General features: G+C 39.0%; 1 protein-coding gene across 1 annotated transcript in view; it reads right to left on the bottom strand.

Moving 5' to 3' along the window:
* The window catches only part of TOX (thymocyte selection associated high mobility group box), a gene marked incomplete at its 5' end in the record, with an annotated part of 213,742 nt that overhangs the window by 22,412 nt on the left and 175,530 nt on the right, over nucleotides 1–15,800 (bottom strand). The window contains one exon of the mRNA XM_082044901.1: nucleotides 12,098–12,328. Within this exon, the coding sequence (XP_081901027.1) occupies nucleotides 12,098–12,328 (231 nt within the window). The remainder of the gene's footprint in view (nucleotides 1–12,097; nucleotides 12,329–15,800) is intronic.

Genomic DNA, 15,800 nt, shown 5'->3' with positions numbered 1-15,800 from the left:
GTGTGGGCCTCTCCACGGGCTTCTACTTGTGAGAAGAGTTAGAACTCTCTGGGGAAGATAAGAATGTGCAGAAAGAGATTGGAGCTAAATGAAGGAGGAGATGACAGCACCACACAGATCAGTCAAGAGGCTTTCTCTCTTCCCGAGATAAACTGTTGGGAGCAGTCAAAGAAGCTTCATGGGGCTGCTAAGGATAATAAATGTTAGTCATTATTCCAGTCTTGATCCCATATTGGTCTAATTAACTTCTCAGGAGCGTGGATCTATTTCTGTACATTTCTCTCAACTCACAAAATTATTCTAAATGTGGCATGTGCACAATCTCATAATAGACTAAAGAGCTTGGAGAATCACTTCAATTTTGCCCAGACTTCAAGATCAAAGATTATCTGCAGGGTTAGGCAGGACCTCACAGCACTACAGCAATGTGACGACGTGACGTTAGAAAAGTGTACATTGATATTTAGGGTTGAAAGTTTTCAGAAGAACCAGTTTCTGAGCCATGGAGTCTAGCTAATGACTTGCTGTTAGCCATATCAGTGACAGATTTGGGAATAAGTCAGCATTTCTCTTTGCAAATATTATCATTAATTTCTCATTTTTAATTTTTTGACTTAGGAGCCCGGCAAACATCTTGGCTTCATGTAACCAAGTCGGATCAACTCCTAGCCTCCCATATTGCAGGGAAAAGCTTAAAAAACATCCAAGTGGAAGGCTTAAAAGTAAGGGAGACAAATAAAGTGAAAGAAAACTTACTTTTTAAATTGCGGTTATATTTCACAACTTTTAAGTCCCATGCCCAGGGCAAAGATTAATTCATGTGTTTGTAGGCATTTGGGATTCACATGATTACACAAAATGGAACTGCAGCTTTGAGTCTCAGCTGCCTGCTTCTCCAGTCAAGTGCACAACCTGGGCACCTTTGGAAAGCCTCCATGAAAAGAGCAAAGACTATCCACCTTCCCCCTGCCACTCCACGCTGCCTACTTAATTGGGCTGTCGTTTGGAAGGTAAAAGATGGGCAAAGCTATTTATGACAATTTTGGAGTGTTCTCCTGAATTCCGCAGCTGAAAAACACACACGTACATCTCCACCCCAGAAGGATAAACTTTATGAAACTTTATAAAGTGATCTCTTTTGATCTTCCAACGCTCTAGTTAAACCAGAGCAGTCCCACAATGGAGAGGACTTGGCAGCACAGAGTGTGCACACACAGGACAATACAGCCGCAGACTACAAAGTGAGAGGGGTGGTGTCAGGCTGGAAGGATCCAGTACAACATCCTTTTTACACAGAATGTGCTCGTGAAATATTTTTTGTTTCACCAAGGCTTCGCTTTCAGAGACAGAACAATTCTCAGATACAGGCTGGCAAAACTCAGAGGCTGTCTAAAAGGATTAAAGATTTTGCTTCCCAGGGAAGGAAAAGTTCATAATGGAAACAGAGAAGTCTTAGGCTTCTAAAATTGTAAATATAAAGAGGAAAAAAAAAATGATTGGTTTTAGCTGTGCAACTGTATCTGTGCTCCCTTGTAATTTCTCCACATTAAGATAAATATATAGTGTTGGCTGATCTCCTCTTGTTTTGAAAAAAAAATGGTAGCAATGTAATCGCTTGTGATTATTAGGGAAATACACTGTTTGATTTGAAAATAAATAAAAAATTACTCAACAATCTGTTCCTAGCTGCTAAAAGGAACTTAGCTTGACCTACAGAACAAAGTTATACCGCTTTGTATATTGCAATGCCTCTGCATCATTCTGATAGCCAGTTTGAAAAACCGAGGTGAACAAAGAATTTTACATAGAATAATGATCTTCAAAAGATCACGTATCTACTGCTTCCACATTGGGTTTTATTTTGCATTACACAAATACAAAAACTATACACTCCTGCTGTGCTCTTACAGACACAGCATATTGAAAGAGTCCTCTGGGGCTTGACTTTTCCTTCACATAGTCATATTGCACAAGGTTAACTCAATAATATGAAGATAACAACAATTCTGTAAATCTCCAGCTAAAATATCACTACTTCGTAAGAATGTCACCATACAGCCATTATTTAATTATTTCCTACCTATACATCTACCATGTTCAGTGTACACATTGTCTTGCCCTCTTTTCTTGGGTCTTCTGGTGAGCCAATAGTCACACAAACACTACGTCTTCCATGGTATCAAAACACTAATCATATAGTAGATGGTCATTATCGTAAAAAAAAAGTCCGTCCTGGATGGGGAAAGGTTTTTGATTACTCCAGCCTGCTCGGATGTTTTGCATTGGCCAGAATGGTCCCTGCAAGCTGGCTTGTCTAGAGGGTGGTCAGCTCACCCTGCTTGGTCTTTGCAAGGCCATCGGCTTGTCCTCTGAGGACAACAGCTGGAGCTCTCACTGTGGCCCTGGCAGCAGGGACCAGTTCACTGACCTTGTGCTAGACTGGACTTGTACTGTGGGCTTACAAAGGCAGAGAAAAGGGGGGAGTGTCCTCAGCATTAACAGCAGAACCTGAAACAGGTATGAACAAGTCAGCTGTGAGAATTTTTAGCCCTCATAGTTTTGCGTTGTAGTAAGTATAACAGAGTTGCCTCCTTGCAGCACTTTTGGGGAGGAAGACGACTTGTGTCATCATTCAAGTGTGCTCTAGAAGATGGCTGAAGCTCTTTTGAGCTTCATGCTAAAGACAGTGCCAAATTATGAAACGCATAATTTCCAATAATATATTTAACATTTTTCCTGCAACAAGAAGCAGGCTTCTGTTCTGCTGCTTATCTACAGTGTATAGTGGCAATATTTAATTTTATTTTTAACACCTCAGAAATCTTTTATAAGGTCATTTTCCCCTCCTCCATTAAGCAAGCAACAATTACTAAATAAGTAACTTGACGGAAGCATATACTTATGGAATTAAGTCATTTCTAGCTTGCTTTAATTCAATTAACATGATAATTGAATGTCAACTGATTGTCATTCAGGCAGTAAAGGCCCATTCTGATTCAGCAGCAGATTTATTTACTTACACAATATTTTATTTTTTATATTGTCCTGGTTGTTGAAATTGAATGTTGGCAGAAAAAAACCCATAATTTCTGCGTATGAAGGGTGGGTCAGCTTAATTTATTCTTACTCTCGTCAGCTTGTTGTAGAAAACCCAAGCCACCAAGATTACATTCATTTGTCTACAAATGGAAGCTGCTGGCGTTATTTTCCTACTGTGCTTTGTCAATGTAAATTTACACAGCATAATACATGGTTCTTTGTTTACTATTTAATTACATTTCCAAAGTACACCCAGTAAAGTAGCTTCAGGTTCCCTTACACTGTTTAGCAAAGCATGCAGCAATATAGGAAATACTTTCTGAAAGAAGTATGAAACTTGACTTTGTGTAAGTAAGTATATAGGACAGCATTTGAATTAGGCCACCAGGGTAAACAAATGCCCACGAATGCCCTGGGGTCTCCTGTTGTAACTTAAAAGGGTGGTACCAACCCCTGGGCTGTTGCTCTGGTGCCCTTTAGCTCAAGTTCCCTGGGCTGGCCGTACATGTGGGCTACAAGTGCTGTAGTATCCTACATCCAGGGCTGAACTCTTTCTATTAATAGTGATACACACCCTTAAACTGACTGCCCTCATTTGGAGGTAGAAGTGTTGTGGGTTATATGGTTAGCCACAGGCACTCACAAACACTAGGTTTACCAAATTAAAACCAGAGTAGAATATCTGCACTTCTCTTTTATGATGCCAACTTCTGGTCATGTTTTGTTTTATGTATTTTAACGGCTGCTTAGTTCTTATCTTCCTGAATGAAATTCCTTAAGGCAAGTTTTGTGTCTCCAGTGCTATTCTACATGTTGCATAATATGAAACTCATCACTGATATATATATGTATATATATAAGCCTGTAATGCCTCAAGCCAAGTTTTTGTTCTCGTTAGTCATCTTGTTCCTTTAACTTCCTCTCAACTTCTTTGTGGAGGATTACGAGCACATCACAACACAATATGCAGCAGGACTCCTACCCTGTCCCGTGTGGCTTGCACCCTTGTTCCCTTAGAGGAACACTTCTCCCTTCCCCCAGTCATCATCACAAGAGCCAAAATAGGCACCCAAATGTCTGCAAACACGTCCTTAGTTTTGAGTATCAGGTGCTAATGGAAGAAGGCATCAATAACTACAGTCCCCTTTGATACTAGAGACTTGGAGACAGTGAGTTAAACTGACTGCTGCTCTTAGTAGAAAAAGAGACTTTCAGAATTTGTGCGTCATGGTAGTCTGAAAAAGCTTTGTGTCTCCTAGCTGACAAAGCACATTATGAAGAACCATGCTACTTTCCTGGCTTTGCCTAAATAGCTGGTACAAGGATGACGAAGAAGGGGAGGTTTTCAGTTTATCTTGGGGATGTCTCCTTAGAGCTGACACTTGCAAGCAAGTTATATTTGTCATTTTAAAATGATGTAAAGGTGCCCACATTTGTTTTGATGGAAGTGTTCCATAAACCCCCAAAAACAGTATATGCAAAAATAGCAAATCAAAAAGCAACATGACCGATTTTGTCTTTTTGGTCTCTGCAGCATTATTACCCATGGGAGTGTCATTTTCAGAGGCTACAGTTACAGGAAAGGCATCTGATAAAATACAGTAGGCTGCAATCCAAAATTAAACTCCACATTCAGATTGTCATTCCTGGCCCTACATACCTAAGCTCATAGAGAAAACTTGTATTTTTTCCAAGTGGGAGATATATCTCTAGCTTTAATCTTCTGATTTCGCAGCAAAGGCATCTAGAGCTGCACACCCTCGTCTAGAATACGGAGAGAGATATTCCCACAGCAGTCAGGAAAAAGAAATACTCAGAATTGCTTAATAGATACTTAAATATGTTACCATTTGATTTTTAATCTAAGTACATACAGGAACAGAAAGAGGCCCAGGGCTAGTTATATGGCTCAGCAGTCTCTTTTGACTGTAGACACTGATGACATATTAGAGGCTTAGGGGAAAGAATTCAGTCTTTCTGGCATGCAGGGGAAGGATCACAGGCCAAATCCAGCTCTAGCACAAACAGTGAGACTTGATGGAGATGACTGGAAATTGCAGCCATTTGTGCCAGGCCGAAATTTGACCTTATAGTCTTCATGCTTGCAGCTTACGGGAGCGAGACCGTACATTTTATCAGAAGCATGTTGGATGAAAGTTGGGTACAAACCAAATGACATTAAACATATGATTTAAGTGGTGATTATTTGCACTTGCTAGTTTTTGTTGTTGTGGTGGTGGGTTTGTTTGTTTGTTTGTTTGGGGGTTGGTTTGTTTGTTTTTAATAAGGATGTGAGCCTGAATGGAGCATGATAATTGTGCCTAAATCCAGTTTTGTATGAAAGTGATTTAAAGCCACATTCCTATCAAGCTCAAATATATGGATAAAGGGTGGGGAAGAAGAGCAGGTAGAAAACTGAGGCTATTGTTTATGCATTTTGCTGCAGCAGTGCTTGGAAGCCAGGGTCCTTTTGGCCCAGCTCTTTCCAAGCACAACAAGAAGGCAAATTGCACTTAATGTTCATAACTTGGCATCCAAATGCAGTATTTCTCTAGAAGTTGTGTCTGTTGGATGCAGCAAATGGATGTCAGAAATTCACCCTGGTCAGAGGGGCTGCCTGACGTTCCTTGCTACTTCAGTGCTTCTGGGAGCTCCAGGAAGACCAAGCTGCCAGGTGGGCTGGGCAGGAGGCCAGCAGATGATAGCCTGGATTACCCTATACAGAGTAAGATGCAGCAGCTCCCATGGTGACCTACATTAATTGTATTTTTTTTGCAGCAGAGGGGAAGGTTTCCCATCCCGAGTGCACAGCGTTGTCCTGCTCAGCCCAGCCATGGGTGGGAGAGGGAGATGTCTGCTGCCAGAAGTCCTGCAGCAAAAACGCATTGTGAACAGGGGGCCTGTCACTTCCTCCCTCTGAAACCAGTGGGAGTTTAGAGTTTCACAGTCTGGTCCTATGGAAACCAGGGCAATAAAACAATATGATGATATAAACATAAATATATGTACATACATATACATACACATACACATGAGATTGTGCGCATGTGTGCCTATTCTTGGCCCATTTGTATTCCAGCTCATTAAGCCCAGCTGCTTGCAGAGGAAGGGAGAAGGAGCAGACACCAGGGTGAGGGGCAGTTGGTATAAACTCTGCACGTTTGTCTAGAGCTTCAAAGTGGAGAACCCATTTCGGTACAGAAATTCATCAGTTACAACAGTGGAGCTCCCAAGCAGGCCTAAGGTGCAACACTGGTAAAAGCGACTTTGCCAGTGCAGGTAGCTGGGAGAGGAGGTGTAGGGTTGCTGTCTGTTGTGCCTATTCCTGAGTCCGTTTTGCTTGTAATTCACTTCGACAGTGTACACGCACAGATGTGCCTTCGGTTCCTATTGTCATTTAGAAAAATAAAACAAAGCTAAATTTAAACCTTGCATCGCTGTTTATCTACTAAACTGAAGGTACATTCTCATTCTCTTACAAATATATTAAAGTTGTTCCTTGGAGAATGCTTCATTAGTGCAGAGATAATAACAATAATTAAAAAAGGTCCTTTTTAAAGAGGGAACAAGAAGTAGATAAACAAATATCTGCATAAGAGCATACATAAGAGTAAACAAACTGTAAATTTATGTTTTCAAAGTGCTATTGAACACCTTGATCTTATGGCCTGTGTATCCTCTGGAGCTATTTCAGCAGCCACACTGCAGCCTCTGAACTGTCTGATGTCCTGACACCAGGCACCCCACATGCACGGCTATACAACAGGAACACGACGGCTCTTCCACCCGTGGGATGAGCTCCTTTGTCACGTCAAGTGATGGGACAGTTACGGCATTGCATCCCAGGAGGGAGGATGTGCTGGGTTAGGTGTTGCCAGAGGCCAGGTAGAGCCAAGGCCTCTTGAAGCACTGATCTTGGATTCATTTTGATCTGACTTGGGGTATCTCACGTCCCAAGAGAACCTTTGGAGTCATGAAGTGTTGGCCAGTATTATTTGTAAACCCCTTCCTGATCTGCCTGATTCATGTTGATGCTGGATTATGAGCTGGTACCTCTAAAACTTCCCTGTGATCAAAAGAGAATCTTATAAAACACATTTTGTTATTTTTCATGATCAAATCAGTCTGGGTTATTTTTAGTGACCAAATATAAACCCCTGAAAGCTTGTGGGTTGTAGCAAAAATGGTAACAGCATCGCAACGTTGACACTAATGCACCAGGACTTCAATTTACTTAAGTATTGGTAACATACAATCCAAGTTCCATCAGATGTTAAAGAATAAACTGCAGCTTTTATCTAGTGGGTCTTTGAGCACCAATGAGGAGTAAATGATTTGATTTTGTGACTCTGAGGATTTGTCAGCTGCCTCATAAGTATAATTCTGGCTCTTCATATCCCTGCTGCTTCTAATTTAGCAGGACAGGCTCATAATTGAAGCAAATTAACTATTTACACTTGCCACTTCTACCAGGGGAAGAGGACACATCAGCAGGAAAGAATGAGTGGGAAATTAAATTCTTCCCACTTGTGTCAGATCTGCCCTTATATAAACACATTAACAGTAATTTCATGAGGCGTCAAACATAGGAATAAATACTGAGGGATAAAATAATGAGGTGTTGCTATTGAGCTGAACTGTTGCAGCTAATATTACTGTGTATGAATTATGCAGCCTGAAAGACGGCATATGTTACAGCACTCAAACAGTCGCTTTGCCTGCTCCTTCTGATCATTAAGTTTTGGGTCCCCTAGGTGAATCCATCCTTTTTTTCCGCTGCAAGGCCAGTGCAACATAGAAGTAAATACACAGAAAAACATACACGCAGAGACACACGTATGTGTATACACACACTAAACTGTTCATAGGAGGCCAGATTCATTCCTACTAGATTTCCAGTTAAGTCACTGAAGTTACACCAGAGATTAATTTTGTTGAATGTTGAATAGACATTCAATTCCATTTTTAGAATAATAGCACATTTATTAAGGCCTTTGGCTGAAGTTTTAAAGTTACACTAATGTAAACAAGAACATTTTGTTTGTAATTTGCCACATCCATTACAGCTTTACTAGGACTCCAATTAGAAACTTAAGGTTCATTTAGTACACACACATCTGGTACTGATTTAAAATGACTTTCCTTTTTCATCTAAGGACAGAAAATGACCTAAGTAGCCTTTTTACCCAGTTTGAACCAGTGTTCTGTCTGAAAGCCAGAGACTCAACCATTTAGCATGCTGAATCCTCTTCCCTGGGGGCTGTTTTTCTCCCCTCCACAGTAAAAATGTGTGCAAGGGGCAAAGATGTACATAAATAAGCTATAAAAATGGGATGCACAGAAGTATAGTACTGACTAAGGAGAAAACAGTGCTTGTGATCATAAGAGAGGAACTAGAAAAGCCACTGAAAACATCCTATGACTACAGTGCTGAGGAGAAGATACCCCAACATACTACTTCTACAGCTGCTTTCCATTCACAGGTTTATTAACCTGAACAGTTTTAGAAAACATTTACAGTGAAAAATGAAGGGAAATGCACAATACCTGCTTCTGATCATGCGTAATTTTTGTACCCAATTCAGAATATGAGAATAAACCATGATAAAGTCCACCATGACCAGTAAAGTCCCTTTAATTTCTAGACTCCTCTGTGTATATCGGTTTGGACATACAAAACACAGGCATACACCGGCGTTGTTTGCAAATGGCCCTTGGATGCTCAGAAATTAATGGGAACAGTTATACCATATGACCCAAAAATGCAAATGTCTTCATACCGTAAAATGAGAGTGCAAGTACCCTAGTATCTGCTTTAGTCTAATAAACTGTGATATTCTCACAGTAAGAGCACCAGAGTGTGACACATTTTAAGTAGAACTCCCCCCTAACTTCAGTAAGGCATCCACCATCATCTAGTTCATTACAACATTTCCTTTTTTGTCACTCAAATCCTATTTTCTCAAACAACATTTTCCTAGTTTCTTTGCAGTTTGAAAAACATAAGTGGGTCTTGCACAAACACTTTTAAGCTACAGTCTACTATGTCAGGTTATCAAATTTTTTTTGCAACGGCTTGGACATACATATACTGCCCTTAGGTTGTTACTGTACTGAGTTTCAATACATTTATTTATTCTGTGGTCAGTCTTCAGGAATAAACAAGAAGAATTCTATGCATTTCAGAAAAAGCTGGCTAAGGTCATAGGAACAAAGAAGATTTCATTTCGGCATGAAAACATGAGGTTATTCTTCTTTCTCAATAGCTGCATTATGTTCTACTTTCTGATTCAGTTATATTTACTATTTAAATAGTAAAAGGAGTTCCAATTCAGGAAACATAATTTGGAAACATAATTCTATTTAAATTCCAGAATAAGCATTAGCTTCCAAAACATAAAAGCCAGAAGCTTTATGATAATTGAATCCTTTTCAGCAAGTATAATTCATCAATAAAGTATTCTTCTACTGATGTTATTGTTTCTTTATTTAACCATTTTTGAATTTCTGAAGCTTCTTCAATGCCAAATTCCAAATGCTACATTAATCATTTGTATTTTTAGAGTCCAATTTTCCTACTAGAGACATAGGTTTCGTAACAGTTACTAATGCACCGGATCTGAAAAATTGGGCCTTTAAAATACAGACTATCTAGTCAGTTAAGATGTCTTGTAATAATTCCTTTGTACTATTAGATCCCTAATGGAATAAAGAATGAGTTTAAATTTATTCTAGAAAATAGGATTGCTATTTTTTTTTAATTAGGGAATATCTTTTATTCTTTTTTGTACAGTGCCACATTAGAAATGGCCCAGGCCCAGACTTTTAACAATGTGTTTAAGAGATAATAATGAATAGGCAAAATGAGTCTAAGAGCAACAAAGATATGCTAACCCAAACTCTTGGAATAACTGGCTTAAAATCTAGTTGCAGCCATTTTTTCCTGGATGTGTCATGTGCATTCCATAACACATCATTTTGATGTGTTCCAACTTAAATTAAGGACAACAGAGATAAGGAAAATAAATTTTGTTCTGCTGTTCCAGTGTAGGAATTATTCAATTAATGCTTTCAACCACTAATAGGAATTCCAAGTTAAAGCTGGAAATCTTAGGGTTTTATGCACTTTTCTTAAACACCATTCTATGGGAAGATCTCAATTTTCTGCTGGTACTACTAACATGACAAGTCCGAAGGAAATGTGCATTTTGTAGTCTTTTAGGTTTATCTCCACAATGTGGTCTTGGACTATTATTCACGAAGTCAAGTCTTCTGATTTGTAAGTGGAGAAAATATTATGGAAGAAAAACTGCACCACTGCAACAGTCACAAATTATGAAAAATGGTGGAGAAAACCAAGCACAAGATCATGCTTGGTGTCATCACTAGAGAGATATAAGATTAACTAGATTAACAAACTCTTGAGAAGTCCAGGGCTCTGCTTTTCACCATTTCAGGAAAATTTGGATCCATGATCCCACAGACACTTGAGATGGGTCCAAGACACAGATCTAACTACTTGGAGCACTCCTGAGGTATGTGTGTGTGCACTTTTCAACATGGGAAGTGATTCTGGGTAGGTATGCAGGACAAGGAAGAATGTCATCAAAAGCTCTTGTTTGTGAACTTAACTAAGACCATAGTCAGTATTTTTCTGAGTCAAATGTAAACAGTCATCATCATGGTCCCCAAAAGCAATGTTCGACTACAAGAAAACTGCTGTACTGGGAAGGTCTAAACAACCTGTCAGATCAAGGCCTTAGCCGGCCTTATTATAAAAGGCAGAAGGAAGAGATAACACAACACAATAACACTAATGTACCAGGCCAAATGAAATCTCTGATCCCTGTGTGTGGAAAGTTATCTTTCCTCCAGCTATACCTTCCAAATGCTGACCCTATTCAGTGGCAGACACTCGACAGAGAAAGTGTTTTTTCTTCTTAGTCAATGAGTGCCAAATCTTGATTCTTATTACACTGTGATCTTTAACAGGGATCTAGATGTGCCCACACCATCAATAAAACATTTTTTTTAAAGTCCAAGTGATTTTACCTGCCAAAAAATCATCGCAATAATTTCCTTTTAATTCTCAACCTTTTAAACTATGATTGTGTAATAATGATATGCTCATTGTGATTGAATGAGATGTGGTTTTGTCCCAGTACTTTTGCTTCCTCTGTGCTGACATCAACCCCTGCTCAGGTCTCCTACAGCCAATTTAAATCTCACTCAGCATAACCTTTCCCTCCATATCTATTTCTTTCTCAAAGTTCTAATTTCTTTATCTATACAACCCATTCTGTAAAAACGCAACCAATAACAACAGAAAAGCAAGGGTATGCTACAACCAGGAGGAATAGTATTTGCCAGCCATCACCACAGGAATGTGATGAGCTTTCAGAGTTGCCCACTTTTACAGAGCAACTGACTGACTCAGAAGGATTTCTGCAAAGGTTCAGATCCAGCTCCACTGACCTCTTTTCAGAACCAAGGCCTTTCCATGGAAGATGGAAGTAACTACAGGATGTGATTTCCATAGCCCACATGTATACTGAACAATACCCTGGAACACTGTCAATTTGCCAGGGTCCAATGTAGGTCTCTTTGGGTCAACACATCTGTAAAATATTTCATGAAAGCCAGGTGGGTCAGGAGAAGATATAAGCCCAGTTCCCCTTCTGGCATCGTGGGATAGGGAAACATCTGCAACTGGGAGCTCAGATATATTTCAGGTCTCACTGCACAGATAACATTTTTGGCAGCAAGGTCCTACTACACCACACTGTCATACACGTGGCCCACCAATTTCAGCATAAAAGAATCCTAAATACAATCCTAAAGCTTGTATCATGTGCCAAACCCCCCCCAAAACCTCTTTCAGTAGTTTCATACAGAAATGAAACAATACTCTCCTTATCTCAGTCTCTTTAAATCATATTCCTGAGATGGCACGTATTCAAGTTTCATCCACCAAACAAAAGAAGCTGCCTTCAGTGCTTAGATGACCCTGATAACACTTTCCTGAAACAAAGCCTCTAAGCTACAGCACATTTTGTACCTGTTTTTGTTCTTCTCCTAAGCCGTCCCACATTGAAGCTACAATTTTAGAGACTTCACCAAAAGTAGCATTGGGGTTTTGGCCCTTGATGGCTGCTTGAGTATCTCGAAAGAATAATGCATAGGCAGACACAGGCTTCTGTGGCTCATTTGGGTCCTTCTTCTTCTTCTTTTTGGGAGTTTTGGGTTTCTTTCCCATATCTGAAGCAGGTCTCTTCTCTCCACCATTGACCTGTAAAATGAAATTAGAGAAGTACTATAAAAAAAGCCAATTTAATTCAGTCCATCCATCCTTACAGCTTCTGTGCTACACAGAGATTTTGGATTTTGCATGCAAAAATAGCATTTTAATTGCCACCTTTGGTAATCCTAATGTTGACACTATCTGACTTAGTCAAATGTATAAAAGTGATAAGGATTCCAGATCACGTAACTTTTTCCCTCAAAGTGCGTTATATTTTGCTTTCCTATTATTGTTATAATCTCATATAATTTTGGTCATCTTTACACCTCTTCTAAGTTTTATTGGTAATGGCTATAACATGCATTTAATGAGTAAATTCAAATGAAATTAGTTTCATTATAGCCTGACCACCACTTCAACCACATGAACCACCTGCAGACACCAGGGTCCCTGTCATTTCTACCTTATCCTTACCCTTTCCCAGAACCACCCCAGACTAGTGTTCAACTCCATTTATACTGCAACTGGTGGGACACCTCCCAGGGAATTTGAAGAGAATATGATTGTGAACACAACGATCCAAGTTATGGACATTCCCTTGACCACCTTCTACTTAAAATCTGAAGAAACAAAGCTCTACTAGTAGGCACACTTCAGATCCCTTTGGAGGATCAGTTCTGATCCATCTGCATTAAGTGGCAGAAAAGTGCATGTGCACTATTTGGGTATCACCTGAAAAAAGCTGCATGAGCATTAGTGCAAATTTTTTAAATGCAATTACACTTTGCTCAGAGATCCTGATTACCAAAGCACCTTACTATCCTAGGTGACTTACAAGCACATAAAGGGACACTGTCCTGATTCTTCAACGGAGCTCCATGGCAAAGCAGGTTCTCTTGGTATGATCACTTAATTCACTATACCTGTAGCAATGAGGTGTGATCTTACCAGAGGGTTCAAAGGTTCTTTTCTCTTGTTGACATGGCCAGAGTACTGTGCTTCATAAGTGTTTTGAAATATAAGATCAAGAGCATAAAAGGTATGCTCTAGGCTAAGTATCTACTTTTATCACATCCTTCTATTATTATTTTTTAATAATGCATATAAAGTGACACAGGATAACACAGGTATTCAAATCAGTGAAACTGAGGAAAATGGCTGGAAATTCTCATTTTGAGAAAAAGCTTTTTTGTTTGTTTATTTGTTTTTATACAAATATCATTGTGTCCCATCCAGCAGGGCTCAGGTGACTACAGTGAACAACCTGGATCTCTGTGGCTTACTAAGCACAGCAACAACGTGATGACCACAATTTGAAAAGGAGGTTGCTTGTTTCCTGAGCATTATGTTACAATAGATGCATCTTTAATACGAGGTTAATGGACGTGGAGCCTATTGTCAGCATTTTGGAAAATATGGAAAAACAGAAGCAGTGAGCTACCCACTATTAACTTATTCAACTTCTAGTCTCTTGCTATTATTTCTTTCTATAGGGTACACAAAACTATCAGCTAAATAGAAATTAACTATGGCTCCCTAGTTAATTGGCAATATCAGTCTAAACTCTTCAGACAGTTCCGTGCAAACTCCATGAGCAAGGAGGCTTGACAATAATTTTGGCTTTAGTTAAAATTTTACCTCTGTCATTTACTAATGTCTTCCTCTTTTCAGAGTATTTTTGGAGCAATAAGATTTAAAGTTCTCTGTATATCAGAATACCACATTACTTACAAACTACCCTTAAACTAGGTGATATGCTGCAGAAACTTGAGTAAGAAGTCTTCTGGTGAACTGCTCTCAGAACAGCTCTAAAATCTTATTCTCTGACCTGAATGATCAAGAGACTTCAAAAATCCACTGTTAAAAAGAGAGTACTCACAGGGGAAATTCTGTTTGTTTTATATGAAAATAACGAAATAAAAAGAATACCAGAATTCCAGTACTAATAACCTTGCAAATGGCTGAGATGATGGCCTACCTTATGCTCCCATCAGTCTATCAGCTTCATAGACTCCACTTCTAACCACCAAAGCAGAGACAGATGGGAAATAAAATAAAAACCATATATATTCTGCTAGGCATAGACTTATGCCTCAAAATCCCTGGAGGTATAGTTAGCTCATGGTAATCCACCTCCTGTCATGGCTTATTGCTTAATTATGGTGATGTATTTAACTTATTTATCACAAGAAAGCAATAATCTTTCACTTTAAAAAAGTGTACATTAACCATGTTGCACACATAATAGATCACAAGAATATCTAGTGTAGGATTTAGAACTATCAAGTAAGGCACATCGTTGATATCTAAATGTCCCTTGAGAAGCTGGGAAATGTCTATAAGCATATTTAAAATAAACTGCAATAGTACCAAAGCCTTTAATGGAGCTAGGAGAGCTGTTTTATGCACACTATCTTGCAGTAATCGCTGTAGTTTAAAATAGATTTTAATCAAGCACCATCTGCATAATAGGCTGAACAGACAACATAGAATTCTACTTATAACTCTTATCATATAAAGTAAATATTGTAAAACCTCTGCCACATAAAGAGAATATGCTGCAGCAGTTCTTTAGTAATCATGTTTCTGTTAGTTAATTCTTGCCACTTGCAGTCCTTTCACTATCTCCCCTCTAAAATACATTATTTGAAGTTTTCTCATAAGTGATATTCAAATGAACATGGAAGAAAACCCTGTTATCCATCTATGAAGAAATGCATATTCGCAAACCAGTAATGCTTCCAGCAGCTCACAATTATGTTTGGCAATAACTGAATACATGTTTAATGATCCAACAGTATGAATTATGGCAAGGATTACATAAACATAATACTCCAATGTTGAGGTGGTCAGAATAAAGCATGTGGTAATTGGGCACTTTGTTTAGAATGTTTTTGTAGTTACTTAAAACTATTGATTTTTAAATTCACCCTTTTTGCTTCTTCTAACCATAGTCCCACATACTGGATTTAGAAGAATTAAGGAGACTTAGGGACGTACATCATTTGCAGAAACAATACGCTTGGTCTGAGACTACACATTTCCATGTGCCTAGTAGCTTTCTGACTGGCTATACATAGGCTTATAATTATGCTACTGGTTGTCACTGACCTTATGGTCAAGCAATCTCAGCTTTCTTGCTTTTAGAGCAAACAGTGTGTAGGACAACTGAGTCCTCTATAATGCAGTTCCTTTCCCTTTTTTTTTTGTGCAAGGGAACATTTGATGTTTAAAGTCCAAAAGGCCTATATGAAAGAGCCTTTATGAGAATGAGTACTGCCAAAAAAATATTTAGCAGCTGCTGCCACTAGTTCTGTGTATGTTGGATAAGGCTTACAACAATCTCAATATTTACCATAGAGCAAACATCCAAGAAACTCAGTACATGAGCAATTACATCAGTTTATAAAGTTTCCTTATTACTGGCATTTGGAATATGCAAGTTAAACTGAAATGGTCCTTTCCTCCATACACAGAAATCAGCAGTTCACTGGGGATACAATTATATTTCTAGTCCAAA

The sequence above is a fragment of the Streptopelia decaocto genome (genome assembly GCF_964273445.1).
Source record: "Streptopelia decaocto genome assembly, chromosome: 2".
Classification (NCBI taxonomy): Eukaryota; Metazoa; Chordata; class Aves; order Columbiformes; family Columbidae; genus Streptopelia; species Streptopelia decaocto.
The sequence above is the reverse complement of the archived record's forward strand: the minus strand, read 5'-3'. Positions and strand labels throughout refer to the sequence as shown.